Source organism: Lycorma delicatula, chromosome 2 (assembly GCF_047948215.1).
Source record: "Lycorma delicatula isolate Av1 chromosome 2, ASM4794821v1, whole genome shotgun sequence".
NCBI classification, from domain to species: domain Eukaryota; kingdom Metazoa; phylum Arthropoda; class Insecta; order Hemiptera; family Fulgoridae; genus Lycorma; species Lycorma delicatula.
The window spans coordinates 139,592,209-139,607,997 of NC_134456.1; the positions used below are offsets into that span (position 1 = coordinate 139,592,209).

Below are 15,789 nucleotides of genomic sequence, written 5' to 3' on the forward strand. Positions count from 1 at the left end.
TAAGACCGTAGTCCTGGTGGGGAATTCCCTTGGGGGTTCCCCACTAGAGGTGAGGCATCAAGATCAGAGTCCCAATGGATGGTTACCTTTTGGAGCTACCCATTAGAGGTATGGCAAGCAAGAAAAGAGTCCCGGCTACCTGGATAGGGTCTAGTGCCCTTCCAAGGTAGTTTGAAGCACTGGCACCCCTCAGTTTTAAGTTTATGCTTAGTTGCAGATCCAAATCCAAGGGGTAGGGTTGAAAAAATCCAGTAGAAATCAGACTGATTACATGGACTGGAGAATATGGGGCACCTTCAAACTCCGACCAAATATTTACATCTCCAGTGATCAGCAAACACTGATTTTATGGTAGCGACCACATACATACTCGCATATCAATTTGCCTGTGGACCACCATAACGTTGAATCATGGAGAAGGTGGACAGGATGAATATTAACGAATTTTGAATTGGAGGTATGATGAGAGTTCTTTAAAGTATTGTGCCTCTATTACCTCCTTATACATCCAACAAGCATTTTGTACAGCTGATGGAATGGTGAGTCACAGACTAACATGACATCTGAAAAGAACTCTCTTCTTCATTCTCTAGAATGGTAGTAGACCTACCATTGATCACTTTTGAAGCAGCTGTGCAAAATATTTTTACAACATGTTAACACCCAATTATTTCAATTTGGAGAAGGTAAATGACACTCTTTGGGGAAGCAATACACTAATTATCTAAAAGAAGTGTAGTGCAGAAGATAATATCCTGGGTCTCATCAAAATTTTTGTTTCCAGTAGGACATTAACTATTTATGTTGAAAAACTGTGTACCCCTGTTGTAATTTTATCCCTGTTGTAATTAAAAAACATCATACAATACAATAAAAACTGTCATATGTTCACTGTGCATATATGATTTTTATGATGTACATATATTCATTCACAACTAATTGGCATTAACTTCAAAATTCCATTATTTTCTAATTCCATTAGAAGGCTGACCGGAGAAAACTGGGCTTAAATTTTCATTTCAAAAACAAGTGAATACTCCTCATGTTTAAAATAAAAACTTAAATCATAATTGTTGTTAAAATGACAATAAATTTTGATATCACACTACATATAATTTTTAGGTCTTTTTATATTAATAGATGCATGATGTGTATTAAATAATTTAAACAATAAAGATTCTTTCAAAAAAAAATCTTGAATTAAAAAGATCCTTGGAGAGTGGTAATGTCTCGACTTTCATCTGAAGGTCTCAGGTTCGAATCCCAGTCGGACATCACACTTTTCATACCCTACAAATTTCCATCTTTCCATGTACAAGCTTCTGTGGTAAATTAATTAGTCAAAATTACGGTCAGTAATAACTTTTGGGATGCAAGTAGAACATGTTTCACTTAAATTTTACAGAACCTTAGTGAGATTTTGGTACAGTGCTTTACTCTGTAGGATACTTACTCACTTTAAAAAAGAAATTTTGTGTTTTTATCTGTGACAAAAGTAGATAATATAAAAATATGTAGACATAATCATGGCTAGCAGACTAAGCTGTAAAATTAAATTAATTAGTTTTAATTATTAAATTAATAAAAATTTGGCCATTTTATGATTACATCACTACAAGCTAAAAGTTTTTTACAGGAATATGGAATGTAAATTTTGTAGTAGCTGCAAAATGCTACTGTATGACCACATTTAAATATATTTTTTTTAAATATTAAACTATAATGTAAGGTAATGTGATCTATTACCTACTTTCTAAATATATGTGGAAATTTTGTAATAAGCATTTGACCCATAATACAGTATGTATGAGCATAAACAGAACCAAATTCAAATACTAAATAAGAATGACAATGATCCTGCTCAGGCTGGTCTGAGAACAGCATTGTTTTATTCACCCAGATAGGAGCTATTTTAGATGGCACAAATTATGATATTTATGCACACCTTTGGCACCTTGTAATTTTTGTTTTCAGGTAGACTTTATTATTATATACAAGTTGTACAAACAATTTAATAAGTTTTTATTGTTTTCTCTCATTTTGATTTTTCTTATAACACAAGATTGTTTTTTTCTTATTAACAGTACATTACTAAGGAATAAATTTTTTTAACTTAGAATTATAAGCTTTTGAAACTACAAACTGAATCAAATTTATAAATGTTTTTATAACCTACTTCAAAACATTTTCAGATACTCTTGCGACAATTTCTTGCTGGTCTTTTCACTTGGTATCAGTTGATGTAATTCCTAGCAGTCCCTGGGTTCAAATCCCAGTCAGGCATGGCATTGGACCCGGAGGTTAAAAAAAAGAAGCCTCCTTGGTGGAGGGGGTTATGATGAGGAAAATTTTGAAGAAAAGTGAGGTTTTCAGGTTTTAATTGTTATTAATCAGTATTATTCTCATAACCATTAGGATAATGAACACAATAAGGTACCAGGGGGGCAAGATTCCCTGACTGGCTAGTATGTATTAATAAATTTATAAAATTGTTTTTAATAATGTATTAATTAATTAAATTTTAACACTACGTAATCAGCATTTATTAAAAAAAATTAACATTAAAATATTTTATTATTTACTGGTTATAAACGATTAAAATTTATTCAAGCTGCATTAACTTCAGTATGTTTACTTTAAAAGATAATCATGCTAGTTAAGGTTTATCATTAAATAATATTTAAATTTGTATTTAAATAATTTATCAGTACCAAGATTTATTATAGAGTTTATAGAGTTATTATGGAGATTTATTATGATAATTTAATTTCTTAGCAGAGATGACTGCTTAAGAAAATTGAAAATACAAAGTTGTGGAAAAGAGAGAGAGGGGTAGATCAGCGGAAGTTGACTGGATGGTGAGGGGGGTGTGGTTGGAAGAAAAGTTCAAAATCGCAGAACGTGGGCGCTCTTGTAACCTGGACACTATGAGTACAAAGACGAACAACTATGTAAGTAATCAGTTACAATGATTGAGGTTAAGTTTACAAAATGTAATTTTTATTAGTTTTTCAACTATTGACCTCTAAACACACGATATTTTATGCACCAATTCTGTATGCCTAGGTATTTAGTTTTCAGAGGGTGATAACAGGTAAATAAATGAACATACAATAAAACTGAAATAAAAGTTAAAAATTTAAAATTACATCAATTTTTTAATTATATTCATTTTTAGGTTTGCAAGCTATTTCTTTTCTTGGTGCATAACACATTAAAATAATTCAATTTTCAATATAAAAAAATTTAACACGGAAGTCCGTGATCAGGAAAATATTTTTTAATTATAGCAAGACTAATATCCCAAACTTTTGCTGCTAGTGTTTCATCTCTTGCTAAATTACTTGCATTACAAGGAAAACAGTTGTTAACATATAATGCTGTAACGTTCTCTAATTCCAAAGCAGTAGCACAATAAACTGTAGAACTTGCCGCTTGTTCCTGCAAAAAAATTTATGTTAATTTTTTATTTTATTTTCCACAACAAAAGATATATAACACTAAAATAATCATAAGACAGATTATTTACAATTTTACTGAATTGTTTTATGATTGATGCCAAGATTAAGAAAGTAAATGATGCAACTCAAATATGCAAGAATGATAGAGGAGTTATTTCTAGTAAAAATGGTGTAAAATTATGGAATTGAACAAAGGAGTGGAAGAATATAAAATAATAACACAAAATACTGTGGTCTAGTGAGAACAGGCAAATTGGTACGATCACTACAACAGCAGATATTTTACTTAAATATCAGTGGAAACTCCAGAAAGAGATTTAGACAATGAGATCAGTTGGAACAAAGGCTGTAGACATACCAGCTTTGAGAAAAGAGATGGTTAAAACAAAATGGTGTTGGTATTATTATCTTTTTTGTTAATGATGCCTGTCTTAAGAAGGTGAGGAAACCCTTTTAGTACATATTAAATTAATGCAATCATTGTTTTGCTTGAATAATATTTTAACGTATTTTTTTTTCAGATTTACAAACACTAAATGTCATACAAACAGCACAATAATATAACACAGATCAAATATAATTATGATATTGTGTTTGATACTTAAGGAATTACCTAAATTTTTGTTTTATTAAAGATTTTTACACTGAAGAAGAAAAGAGAAGATTATATGAAGATATACTAAACAATAGTGCAGACAAATTAATGGTCTGTGAGTGAGTAACAGTGACATTTTGTTACTTGGATTGGCTTTTTAAAACTCAGAGTCAAGGAAAAATAAAATATAAATAAAGTAATTAGTTTAAATCAAGTTGCCTGTAGAATTTTCTGTAATATTACTTTTGACCTAACAATTCAGTAGATGAAGTTTAATTCATAACAGGAAATTATGTTCATGAAGTAATAAAATATATATTTATTTTTTGTTTAATTTATAAAAGAATAGTTAATTTAAAATATTGTTGTATAATAAATAAATAACTTACCAGTGATTTAGTAAATGGTCTAACAAGTGCAAAAAAGAGTCTATATGGCCACCAATATCTGCTTAAGTAAGAGCTAATCAAATTTCCAGGATGAAGTGAATATACACAGATTCCTTTACTCTGCCATCTAAAAATATAATTATTATACATGTTTTTCTTTAAAAAGTTATTTAAATTGAATTAGTCATTATTTATTAAATTTATTGTTTTTACACCAAATCTGTTACTGTTACATTAACTATGTCATCTCATATCAAATTCCCTACCACCTTTATGGGTTTGGTACTATCTACCAAACAATAACAACTCTTACTGTAAGTTATGCTCAAGGGGTGATCTACATTAAATACCAGATACCTGACACTCATGCACCAAGACCTGCCAGTAGCAAAATCTAAAAGTAAGAAAAGAAAGCTTATAAGATCAGTTTTTACTTACTAAAAAAATTGTAATTTTTAACTACTATTTAAAGTTTTATCTTAGCTTCCAACACACTTATTGTGGCGATAAGTATTAAAAGCTTAACTATGAAGATTTTTTTTTGTATTTTATATTGATTTTTGCTTATATTATCAGTATTTAAGTATATTTTCAATTAATAATATCTGCAGTAAGGAAAAAATATAGTCTCTAAGGGTTAAAGTTATGAAAAGGCTGTGCCAATAATTACAAGATAACTAAAAATGAAGCCAATAACAACTCTATAGCAGACAAATGATGTCAATTGTGCAGTAACGGTAACTGAAACAAATGAAAGTATACTTTTGCCTGTTATCTAAGGAGCACTGCAGTGCACAGAGTATAACAATACCACCTGTTTCACTAAAGTGGTGTTTGTTGATAACTCTTTTTTAAATCCCAAAAATCTGCTTAAAATCTTTTTTTACAAACATAAGCTAAAAGTGTGTAAGCTAAGAGTTAAATCTTACTTTTGAGCTAATTTATTAGCAAATAAAATGTTGCAAAGTTTGGAATTGTTATAAGCCATCATACTCCAGTAGGAACTGCTAGTTGGAGATAACACATTTTCACTAACAGTATCAGCACTTAGATTTGTATATCTGAAAATAAAATTAAAAAAACATGAACAGATTAAAAGAAAAGTTTTAAATAAAAAAAACATTTAGCAAATTTTTTTTGTATATTTTTATCTTTTGCAAGATATTCTTCTTACAATTCCCCCTCTCTATCCCCTCCATCCCCTTCTCTCACTCTATAACTCCCCTCCCCTTAACTCTATCACTCTCTCTCTCATTCCATCAAGTACACAAAGATTATTTATTCTTTGCACCTTTACCAGGTGCAAAATATTTCTTTTGCAAAGTACTCATGTTTATACCTTTCAACAATTTTAATGATCTTAGTGGTTACCTTAAGATAATACCTTAAGAAGCTTAACCTTCTAAGAACTTTCTCATTCTGAATAAAACCCCTCCACTTAATCTGAAGCTCTCCCCTAAACATCGCATATTAAAGATCTTTATCTGTTTCACTGATGCTTCTGACAAGATCCAAGATTTAATTCAAGCCTTACAGCAGCAACAAAGACATGTAACAGTGAACCATCTATATTCTTAGATGAAGACTTTAACTGAGGGTACATAACAAACTTCTCATTCTAAGGAAAGATATTGAAATCTATTCTGTACTGTTTCTTACTTCTTGGAAATGATGCCAATTATATTCACATACCACCCTAAGTATAAATTTTTTACAATCTTTCATGTGGAACATTTTTATTAACAAAAAGCCCATCAACATATTTCTATTTTTCCTTTAATCAAACACACAATCTGTGGAAATCACATATACTATTTAATTCAGAGATATTACAATTACACACTAATTTACTACAATTAAATACCTTAGCTCCATCTAAATTACATACCTTTATTTACATAATCATCACAAACATGGAGGCTTCTACCAGCAATTCGCAAGATGCAAAATATACTTGTCATATTCTTTTACTAATAGTCCATACAACCACTACCTGATAATTTCTTTTAAGCAGTCATCACTTGTAAATCAATTAAATCTAGGCAAACAATTTTACCACCAACTGCTCAAGAAATGTGTTTAAAAAATCAATTCTAAATTCGAGTTGGTGATTAAATAATTTCTTTCCATCAAGCAACTTTTTTTTAATAACCAAGGGTGTGTTGATCAAGGTTCCTGGAAGTCCTTTGTCATACTTTCATTCTACTTTTTCAAAACATTCACACCACTTCTGACCATTTCTTTTAATCATAGCATTAATATTGAATATTGCACCCAGTTGCCTAAAAATTTACAGGTTGTATCTGGTTTTATTAAAAGTTCAGTATAGGTAATATTACCCAATTTTCTGTAGGCAATAGCATTTCTTGTCTTATTTATTTAAAAAAAGATGTGTAACTCATAATTTTAAGTATAGTGTAATTTATATTTAAATAATACAATTTAACCAGATGGAGATTTGGATTTCAAAGATATCAAACCACTGAATTAGACATATAAATTATTATTACTGTACACCAATAAATAGCAGAAAATTCCAAATAGTAGGCAATTCAAAAATAAAAGCAAATGTATAGAATGTTATAAGACATGAAATCAATATGAATAGGTTTTTGTAAGAGGTCTGTTCAAAAAATAACTGAACATTTCTAATTCACATTTTTAACTCCATTCATGCCAACAGAGATGTTTAGTAATGTGTAGTTGGCAGCATTGTGTTCTGCATAACCTCCTCTGTAACCACATGTTCTTAGATTGTTGATATCTCATTTAGCTTTTGTGTTATTGTTATTTGAGTGCAACATGTTAGTAGCGATTTCTGGAATGTGCAATTTTTTGATGATTGAACTTTTCTCTCAATGTCGTAGCCATAAACCCAGCTTTTGTCTTCCATTATGATCCTTTACATGAATGTTTCATCATCATTGGCTTGTTCAAGAAGTTACCAACAAACACCCACTCAATGTTCTTTCTGCTTTTGGCATCAAACAAGGAACAACAAACTTCACTGCAACTCAATTCGTGTTCAATTTTTCTGTCAGAATGTCATGGCGTGATCTAATTGAGAAACTAATCTCTTCTGCAAGTTCTCTGACAGTCAACTGGCGATTCATACGCACCAGATCGCTGATTTTCTAAATGTGGGTGTCATCAGTTGAAGTCGAAGGTCTTCCTGGGTCTTCGAGGGTCATCTTCAACTGACTTTTAAATCATGAAAACCACTTGTAACATTGTGTACGACCCAGAGCATCATCTCTGTAAGCTTGTTTCAAAAGTTAAAATGATTCTATGATCGTTTTCCACAGTTTCATGCATAATTTTCTGTTGTATCATTGTTCCTGAAAATCACACATTACAAAAATCGCTACTAACACTTAAACACTTGCACTCAAATAACAAAAACTAAAGGAGATATAAACACTCCCAAGAATATGTGGTTACAGAGGAGGTTATGCGGAACACAATGCTGTCAATCATACAAATATCCCCCCACTGGCATGTAATTAAAACTGTTCAGTTATTTTCTGAACAGACCACTTACATTATGCCATTTAACTGTTCCAGTAGAGGTACAACTTAAACATTTATGCTCAATGAGCTAAAAGAAACTGTAATAAAATTTAGAAAGTGCTTATTCCCACCCCGCCAAAAGATTAATCTTTTAAATGAACAAATTTTTTATATGAATAAAAACAAATTACTGAAACTTACCTGTGACTCTCAGATGATACAACTACCACTCTGGATGGTGCTGCTTTAGATAATGGCTCTTCTAAAAGTAATGTTAAATAGACATGGCTTAAGTGATTTACTTGGATCACTGTCTCTAATCCATCAACAGTATTAGTATATGGTAATCCAAAAACACCAGCATTTAAAATAAGTATATCTAGAGTCCTGTTGAGAACATAAAAAGGATTCACACAAAGCAACTAAAATGGTATTGTAATTATATTATGACATTGTGAATAACCTGCAATCACATATACTTCTTGAAGAAATACAAAATATATTACCACAACATTCTTACATTCAGATTCCTGAAAAATTTTTATTATACATTTTTTGTATTTCTATAAAAAGTGCTTAAAAATTCAACTGACTCATACAGTAAAAAATGTATCCAAAGTAGTAAAAATGTAGTAAATAAGAGGAAATATGCTATTTCATTTCAAAGTATCAATGCATTATTGTAATAGAAAACATTCTCACTTATTAGAAATCTAAGCTTACAATACCACTTTCTTCACCAATTCTATTGTCATAAGAATCATCATCACTGTCACTTCCTGTGTTCACTATTAATTCCTGTATTTCCAATAACTTTGCAGACGAGGCTTCTATTAATAAATACTTTTCTTTTAACTCTTTCATATGACTGCATCTTTGACACAATCATCCTTATACATCAAATTTATTTTATGCAAAACAGATAATCTTCAAATTTAAAAGTCACATTTTTATAAGCAATGTGATCTTTTACACTTGCCCACATCATCTCAATACAGTTCAGGTCAGAGTCAAAAGGAGGGAATCATAATACATTATGTTCTTATTTTCTAAGTAAGGCATAATTTCAGATCTCAAAATGTTTTTCATGTTACAAAATTTGTATTTAATAACCAAACTTAACTATATAATAAATTGCTTGTATTGTTTACTAATCTCAGATGAAGCAGGGAGCTATAATTTTTTTAACAGAATCAAACAAGAAGGTGTTAAGAAATAACACATTATTACATGCAGAATTCATGCTTCATGGCAAACAATAAATATACACAATCTAATATGATATATTTAAAAAACTGCATCTTGAACATTTAAAACAAACAGTATGCTATGAATAACAAACAAACTTGCTCCATGACACAAAAAATAACAGTTCATTTAGTTATTTATTTACCTTTATGTGAATTAAGATAAAAGTTCTGAATGTTTTGCAACAGGACTTACTTTCCAAAATTTTGCTGCCTTAATAATTGCTTACTTAAAATTTACTTTTTAAATATGGGCAGTTGAAACAGTTCCTAACCAGCGCGTGAATCTATGTTTACATACTAATTCCTTATGTTCCTGCTATTTGGATTTATACATAAGCTACCAAAAATTATTAAAAATAAAAATCTAGTGTATTTTTAAACTTTACTAAAAAGTATCACAATTTTATAATTTTTTTCTTAAACTTCCAACATTCTTTAAAAAAAACTGCACTATTTTTTCTTGTACTTATTTCTACAAAATATCAGGATTATAAAACATTATAAGTTCTAATGAAATTAAATTCTATTTTAAGATTGGATCATTAATTGTAGACATGTGTTTTAAACCTTATAGTATTTCAGTGATTTTTAATGATTGTTGAGTTTAAGTGAATCAAAACTACTCAGAATAATTTGCTGAAACCAGACATTTTTGGAAATTATTTTTTTAACAAAGTTTCCTACTAAAACACTGTGTTATAGGCTTTGCATAGGTAGCAATAAAATATAGAAAATTATCAGTGAGACCAGATATTATCACTATATTTAAATATCTTATTGTATTTGAAGTAATATTACACTGTCATAAAATTGTATAATTCATCTAACTATTTTTTATTAAAATTTTAAATATTCTGATTAGATTTATCAGTAAAAATAAATTTTAATATTCACTGTGCAAGAAACAAGCATATTTGGTAATGAGGAAGAGGTTAAGGATAAATAGGATTCAAATCCTAGGGAAGTAAGTAATAATGGTTCTACTATCACTTAAATTTTGTATGATTGTAATCTAAACTGTATAATTGGTAGTATACAAAAATTAATGGTATAAGAATCTCTCCTTGGAAACTAGAAAAAGTGAGTAAAGTTACTAGCATTACGAACAGATTGTCAGATACAAACTAGTGGTGAAAAAGTTCAGTTATTTGTAGATCATCTTATTATTATGAGAGGTTAAACTTTTACTACCATTTTCACAGCATAGTTTGGAAGTGGTGGCCAAAGCCACCAAATGAAATACATGAATTCCACAGTTTTGTAATAAATTTCACCTTTGATGTGAATCACCAATTACGATTTCTTCTTTTGTTAGATCGAATGAGGAGAGCCCTTTTTTATTCTCATTTAAAATAAAAAACTGGATAGCTATTGTTTTTATATTATACTAATATACCTCAGTGATTGTGAAATTTCTAAGTATAGGGCTGAAATGAATAGGTTGTGGTAATTTATAGATGGTTTCTGAAGCAAAATGTATCTATTGGGAGATTTAAATGGTAGAATTGGGTACACTAAATAATACCAAACGGCAGGGGGTTAGAAGTGTTACAAAAATTTGAAAGACATATTAATATTATGGTAAAAGAATTCTTGAATTTTTTAAGGACTCAATTTATTAATTTTAAATAATTGTGTTTTAAAACAATGCATTTTAGGGAATAACATATTTTAGCAGGAAAGGTTCATCATTGGTTGATTTTTTGTTAGAAGTCAGTGGAGTTCGGACATAGTGATCAATTTTACAGCAGTGGATGAGTATTATTCTGAACACTTAGCATTAGAAGTTAAGTTAATTTAAAAAATTGTTGGGACTGAACTCTGCAACTTCTTTTGCCAAAATTATAAAATTATGTTGTTGGTTTCATGTAACAATATTAACTTCCTTTCAATGTAAATGACGAGATTATTTACTGAACTGCTTGGTATATGGATCCACTATATCCCTGTGAGTTAAAAATAGTTAAATAAAAAAGGGGGAAACATAAATCACAATGATAAGTACATAAGAAAATTATATGAAAATGATAAATCATAAGTTTCACCATTTGAATTTGTATGAAAAATTTGAATGTACTAAGCATGCTTTTATGTATCTGTAAGATTTCTATTTAAGGAAAAATTATAGCAGTATTTTAATAATACATAAGAAAAACTGAAAAATGCAGATGAGAGTTTTGGGAATTAATTCAAGAGCTGAAAGGTAATACTTTTAGGTTTCCTGTGGAACAGTTGGCTCATAGAAGCCCTAAAATAATGGATAAAATATGTTATTTAATGGGTGAAAATTGTTAATATCATACCATACAGTTTTTCCAAATATTTATGCTTTACTAAGGGATACCACTTATTTGAAGAAAGAATTATATTACATAAATTTGAAAATATGCTTGTAAAAATAAAAAATAAAAAAAGGCCCAAAATAGAGTAAATTCCTTTATATCTTAGAGTTTTAACAGTATTAGTTTTGTTTGCAAAATCAATCATATTTCAACAGTTTAAGATCAAGTCCTATCAAAGACTTGTGTAGGGGCATATCTATTACAAATGCAAAGGATAAAATATTTGCAGTAATACTGTTAGAGAGGTTATAGAATGAGAACGTTTTAGTTGATTTTACAAAAGGCTACTCTGCTGTAGTCAAAATTTTTATTTTATACAGTACTATAGATTATAACGTAAAATACTAGTAAAAAAATATTAACCTTCTGTTTCTTTTTAGATTTTGCAATAGCCTTTAATTTTATCGATGGGTAATCTCTTTATTGTATGTAAATAATGAAAATAGGAATTTCAAATAAATCATAAATGACTTAACAGGTCTTTTTAAAGGTACACTATCAACTGTATGGTGCAGCTGGGGTGTGTAGGAGGGTTTGAATTGTGTTAAGTAAGGCTGAATATTACCTCCACTATTACAAATGAGGTTTATAACATTCTGGGGAGGGGATAAATTATTAATAGTACACTTATCACAGTGCACCTTCATGCAGATAATATTGAACTTCTAGTTCTTTCACCTTTGTTTTAACAGGTTATGATTGGCAAGCTAAAGGCATTTTGTGATAAACAGAAATTGTTTTTGTTGATAAACAGAAAAAAGTCCAAAACTGACATTTTTAGGAGGACGTTTGCAAGCCTGGGTAGGCTTGTAAGAAGGGAAGTAAGTAAGTAAAACTAACTTTCTAAATGTCATTTCAGAAATATTTTAAAGAGCAAAGATTGGATATACATTTTGAAAAAATAGTATTTGGATATTCTTCTTTGGTCATAATATTTTTGTTCCCATTGTACAATTTTTTTTAATACAGTGGGAGGTCCTTGGTGATATATGGTGAGTTGTAGGATTATGGCTATGGGGAGAAAATTGAAAGTTCCAAAAGATTTTTAATAAAAATTTTAAATTAGAGAAAATGAGTTGCACATGCTGAACGATCAGGGTTTATAATGTTTTTTCAGTGTCTGAGTATATAAATGATAATTACAACAAGAACTTTAGAATTTTAATTTTTAAGGTTAGAAGATTATTAAATTTAAACTTTGATCTCAATTATGAGAAGTCCCTGCATCTTTGTTTAATAAATGATTTAGTAGAAAAAGACAATAACTATTACATTTCTGATAGGTGATCACTATTGTGTATGAAACAAGTTGTGTGATTTGATAGAACTATTCTTGGAGAATATCTGATGGCAAGATATTTAAATGATCTATCTGGTATAAGTTAGTGAAATGCAATTCAGATGCTTTAGTATACAGGACTGAACTATTGCAGATTTAATTATTATTAAAGAGCTTTATATTTTAAATTAGTTAAATATCAGATTACCTAACACAAATGTATTTATTACTGACAAGAGACATCTTTGGATATTGTGTCTTTAGTGCAAGTTCAAAATCAATATTATTATTATCAGTTACTGATAACTGTTAATCTAGTTATTTAAGTTTCATTATCACTATTTCTTTGTATGTTTGTTGCATTTTGATTATCATAAAATATAAGACTGAAATGTTTTAAATAATCTTAAATACATTTGTTAGTTTTGTGAACTCACAAGATCACTGCCATTGAAATGAAGGTACTGAGTTCTAAATTAATGAAACAAATTTACAAAGGCTGAAATAATAAAAAAAAATAAAAAATAAGTAATAATGCACAAAGTTGTTGAAGTAAAGATTGTACTATCTACTTTCAACAAAGTGGTTTTTATGTGTATATTTACTACATTGTTTACTCTTTGACCAAATAATACAATTATTTATTTTCCTTTTTTTGAACTAAAACAAATGTAAGTAAAGAAAAAGTTGCAACTATATGAATGCTTGGCAATCCTCACAGATTAAAAAAGAAGAAGTAAGAAGAGTGGAAAGGCAGGGAAGTGGAAAATAGAAGTGGCGGTGGTGAGGGTGAAATTTTAAAGAGTTCTTGCATATACATGAACAAAGCAAAGGGTTAGCAAAAATACTATAATATTAGAACAAATAGGAAAAATAATAAATTACATAATATATCAACACATTCTTAATAAAAAACTACACTTGAACAAAACGATTAAATAAAATAGACATTTGAGTAAAAATACAATAAAAGTAAAAATGAAACATCTATAGAAAAAACATTTTTTTTGCAAACTAAAAGTAAATCAAATTTCCGCGGTGCAGTTTAGTTGTACATTATATATAAAAAAGCTGATACACTTACTTAAATCTCTTTTTGAATGAAGTAGCAAAATTTTGAACGCTTTTAAATGATCCTAAGTCAATTTCAGTCGTTATACACTTAACCTGCTGTCTTTCAGTCTTAATTTTTTTAATTGCTTCTTCACCTTTTTCATACGATCGACATGCAAAAACTACTGTGCATCCATGTAATGCTAATGCTCGTGCTGTTTCAAAACCTGTTAAAATATTTAATAGCACATTCAAATTAATAAAATAACTGATAATGAAATAATATAAATCAGCATCACAGATCAATTAGAATCAGTTGTAAATTTTCATATTTTTATAAAAAAAAGATTAGAAACAATTTATTTCTGGGGAAGATTTATTTTACGTAGTCCAAACTTCAGTAGGAAAACTAGAATGGAAATAGCAACAGAAGATGCTAGGTGGTTGATGGGAAGAACAAGGTTCTAGGTGGATGGAAACAATATGTGGAAGGACTAAGTAGAGTGTGATAAAGGAGTGTGGCCCTTTATGTGACAGAGACATGGACTATTAGGAAGGGAGAGGAGAGAAGATTGGAGCCTCTGAAATGTGGGTTTGGAGAGGATGGAAAGGATCAGCTGAACGGAGAGAGTTCAGAATGAGGAGATGCTTCGCAGAGTAGGAGAAGAGAAGGTGATTATTTAAATAATAAAAAGAAGAAAATGTAATTGAGATGAATTAAAGTGATAGATAATATAAAAAGGGAAGAAGTTACTATAAAATTAAACGGATGGCACAGAATTGAGCAGAATGGAGGGCGGCCATGTGAAAACCTGCCTTTGGACAGAACACTTATTATTATTAACTTCAGTAAATAGACATTCAATACATCTTTTTCCTCATCATATGATTTGAATTATAAAGGTCAAATTAAAATAAAATTACTTAAATGCAGCATCCTTGTTTAGTGACATATCTCCTGAACAATACTTTGGCCTAAAATTCTCTGATTTCCTAATACTCTTCCTAATACCTCTATTGACAACTACTCAACTTCTGATAATAGATCTAAATTTCAAACCATGAAATTCATTCAGTACTTACATAGAAAATAACAACAATGAAAAAAAGAGAAACAATTATGGTAAAAAAATAGATAAGTTAAATGTTTTACAAAATTCAGAATAATAAATTTTGAAAATAAAATATTCAGTCAACTACGATTATTCTGTTAAATATTCTTTTAGCTCGTGTACTAAAAATGTCTTGTTTCTTTAGTAAATTATTTTATCTAATTTATTTATCTTTCTAAAACAAAACAGTTAACTAGAAAACAGTTAATCATTGAATCTGCAATTATTTCTACAAAAGTTTCTTGTTTTTATTATCCTAAAAAATTTTATTATCCTAAAAAATTAATGCAAACTACAGAAAGAATAACGGGTGAGATTAATTTTTTTGCAATTAATCAAGAACAAGGAACCTTAGGAATTAATCTGGGAGGTGCTTTAGCTCTTGTCAAAGACTGGTAAAAGGTGCTGGTAAGGGAACTGATTTTGGATAGGTTTTACTGTTAAATAACCGTTAATGCCTACAATTTCTGCTGAACAAGACAAAGTCATCTACTGGATAGCTGGTCAACTCTACCAGCCTTGCCAGAAGTTGAGTCCTTGATTAATCCTTGGGCAAAGCATGGCAGCATGTGGGTTCTTGTTATGTAGCAGGATAGAAGGGGGTGAAATGGCTAGTTCTTGATTCCTTAAAGTCAGAACTTTTCACATAAGGGAAGGACAACTATGACATGTAATAGTTTCTTTTAATACTGTAATACATTCAGTAAATATGATGTGATAAACTGTTTTCAATCTTCTGTTGTTAAAAAATGTTCAGCTATTATTTTCAATTCACTTGTGTAATGATATCAACAATAA

The 15,789-nt window shown here is 29.5% G+C and overlaps 1 protein-coding gene across 2 annotated transcripts in view; it reads right to left on the reverse strand.

Annotated features, from left to right (window-relative positions):
* Positions 1-3,125: 3,125 nt before the first annotated feature.
* Wwox (WW domain-containing oxidoreductase) overlaps positions 3,126-15,789 on the reverse strand; it is a 28,758-nt gene continuing 16,094 nt past the window's right edge. For both annotated transcript variants that reach the window (XM_075356319.1, XM_075356320.1), the window contains exons 4-8: positions 13,911-14,106; positions 8,157-8,342; positions 5,375-5,506; positions 4,446-4,572; positions 3,126-3,441 (exon numbers count right to left, since the gene is read on the reverse strand). In XM_075356319.1, the coding sequence (XP_075212434.1) occupies positions 3,247-3,441; positions 4,446-4,572; positions 5,375-5,506; positions 8,157-8,342; positions 13,911-14,106 (836 nt within the window). In that variant the 3' untranslated portion in view covers positions 3,126-3,246. The remainder of the gene's footprint in view (positions 3,442-4,445; positions 4,573-5,374; positions 5,507-8,156; positions 8,343-13,910; positions 14,107-15,789) is intronic.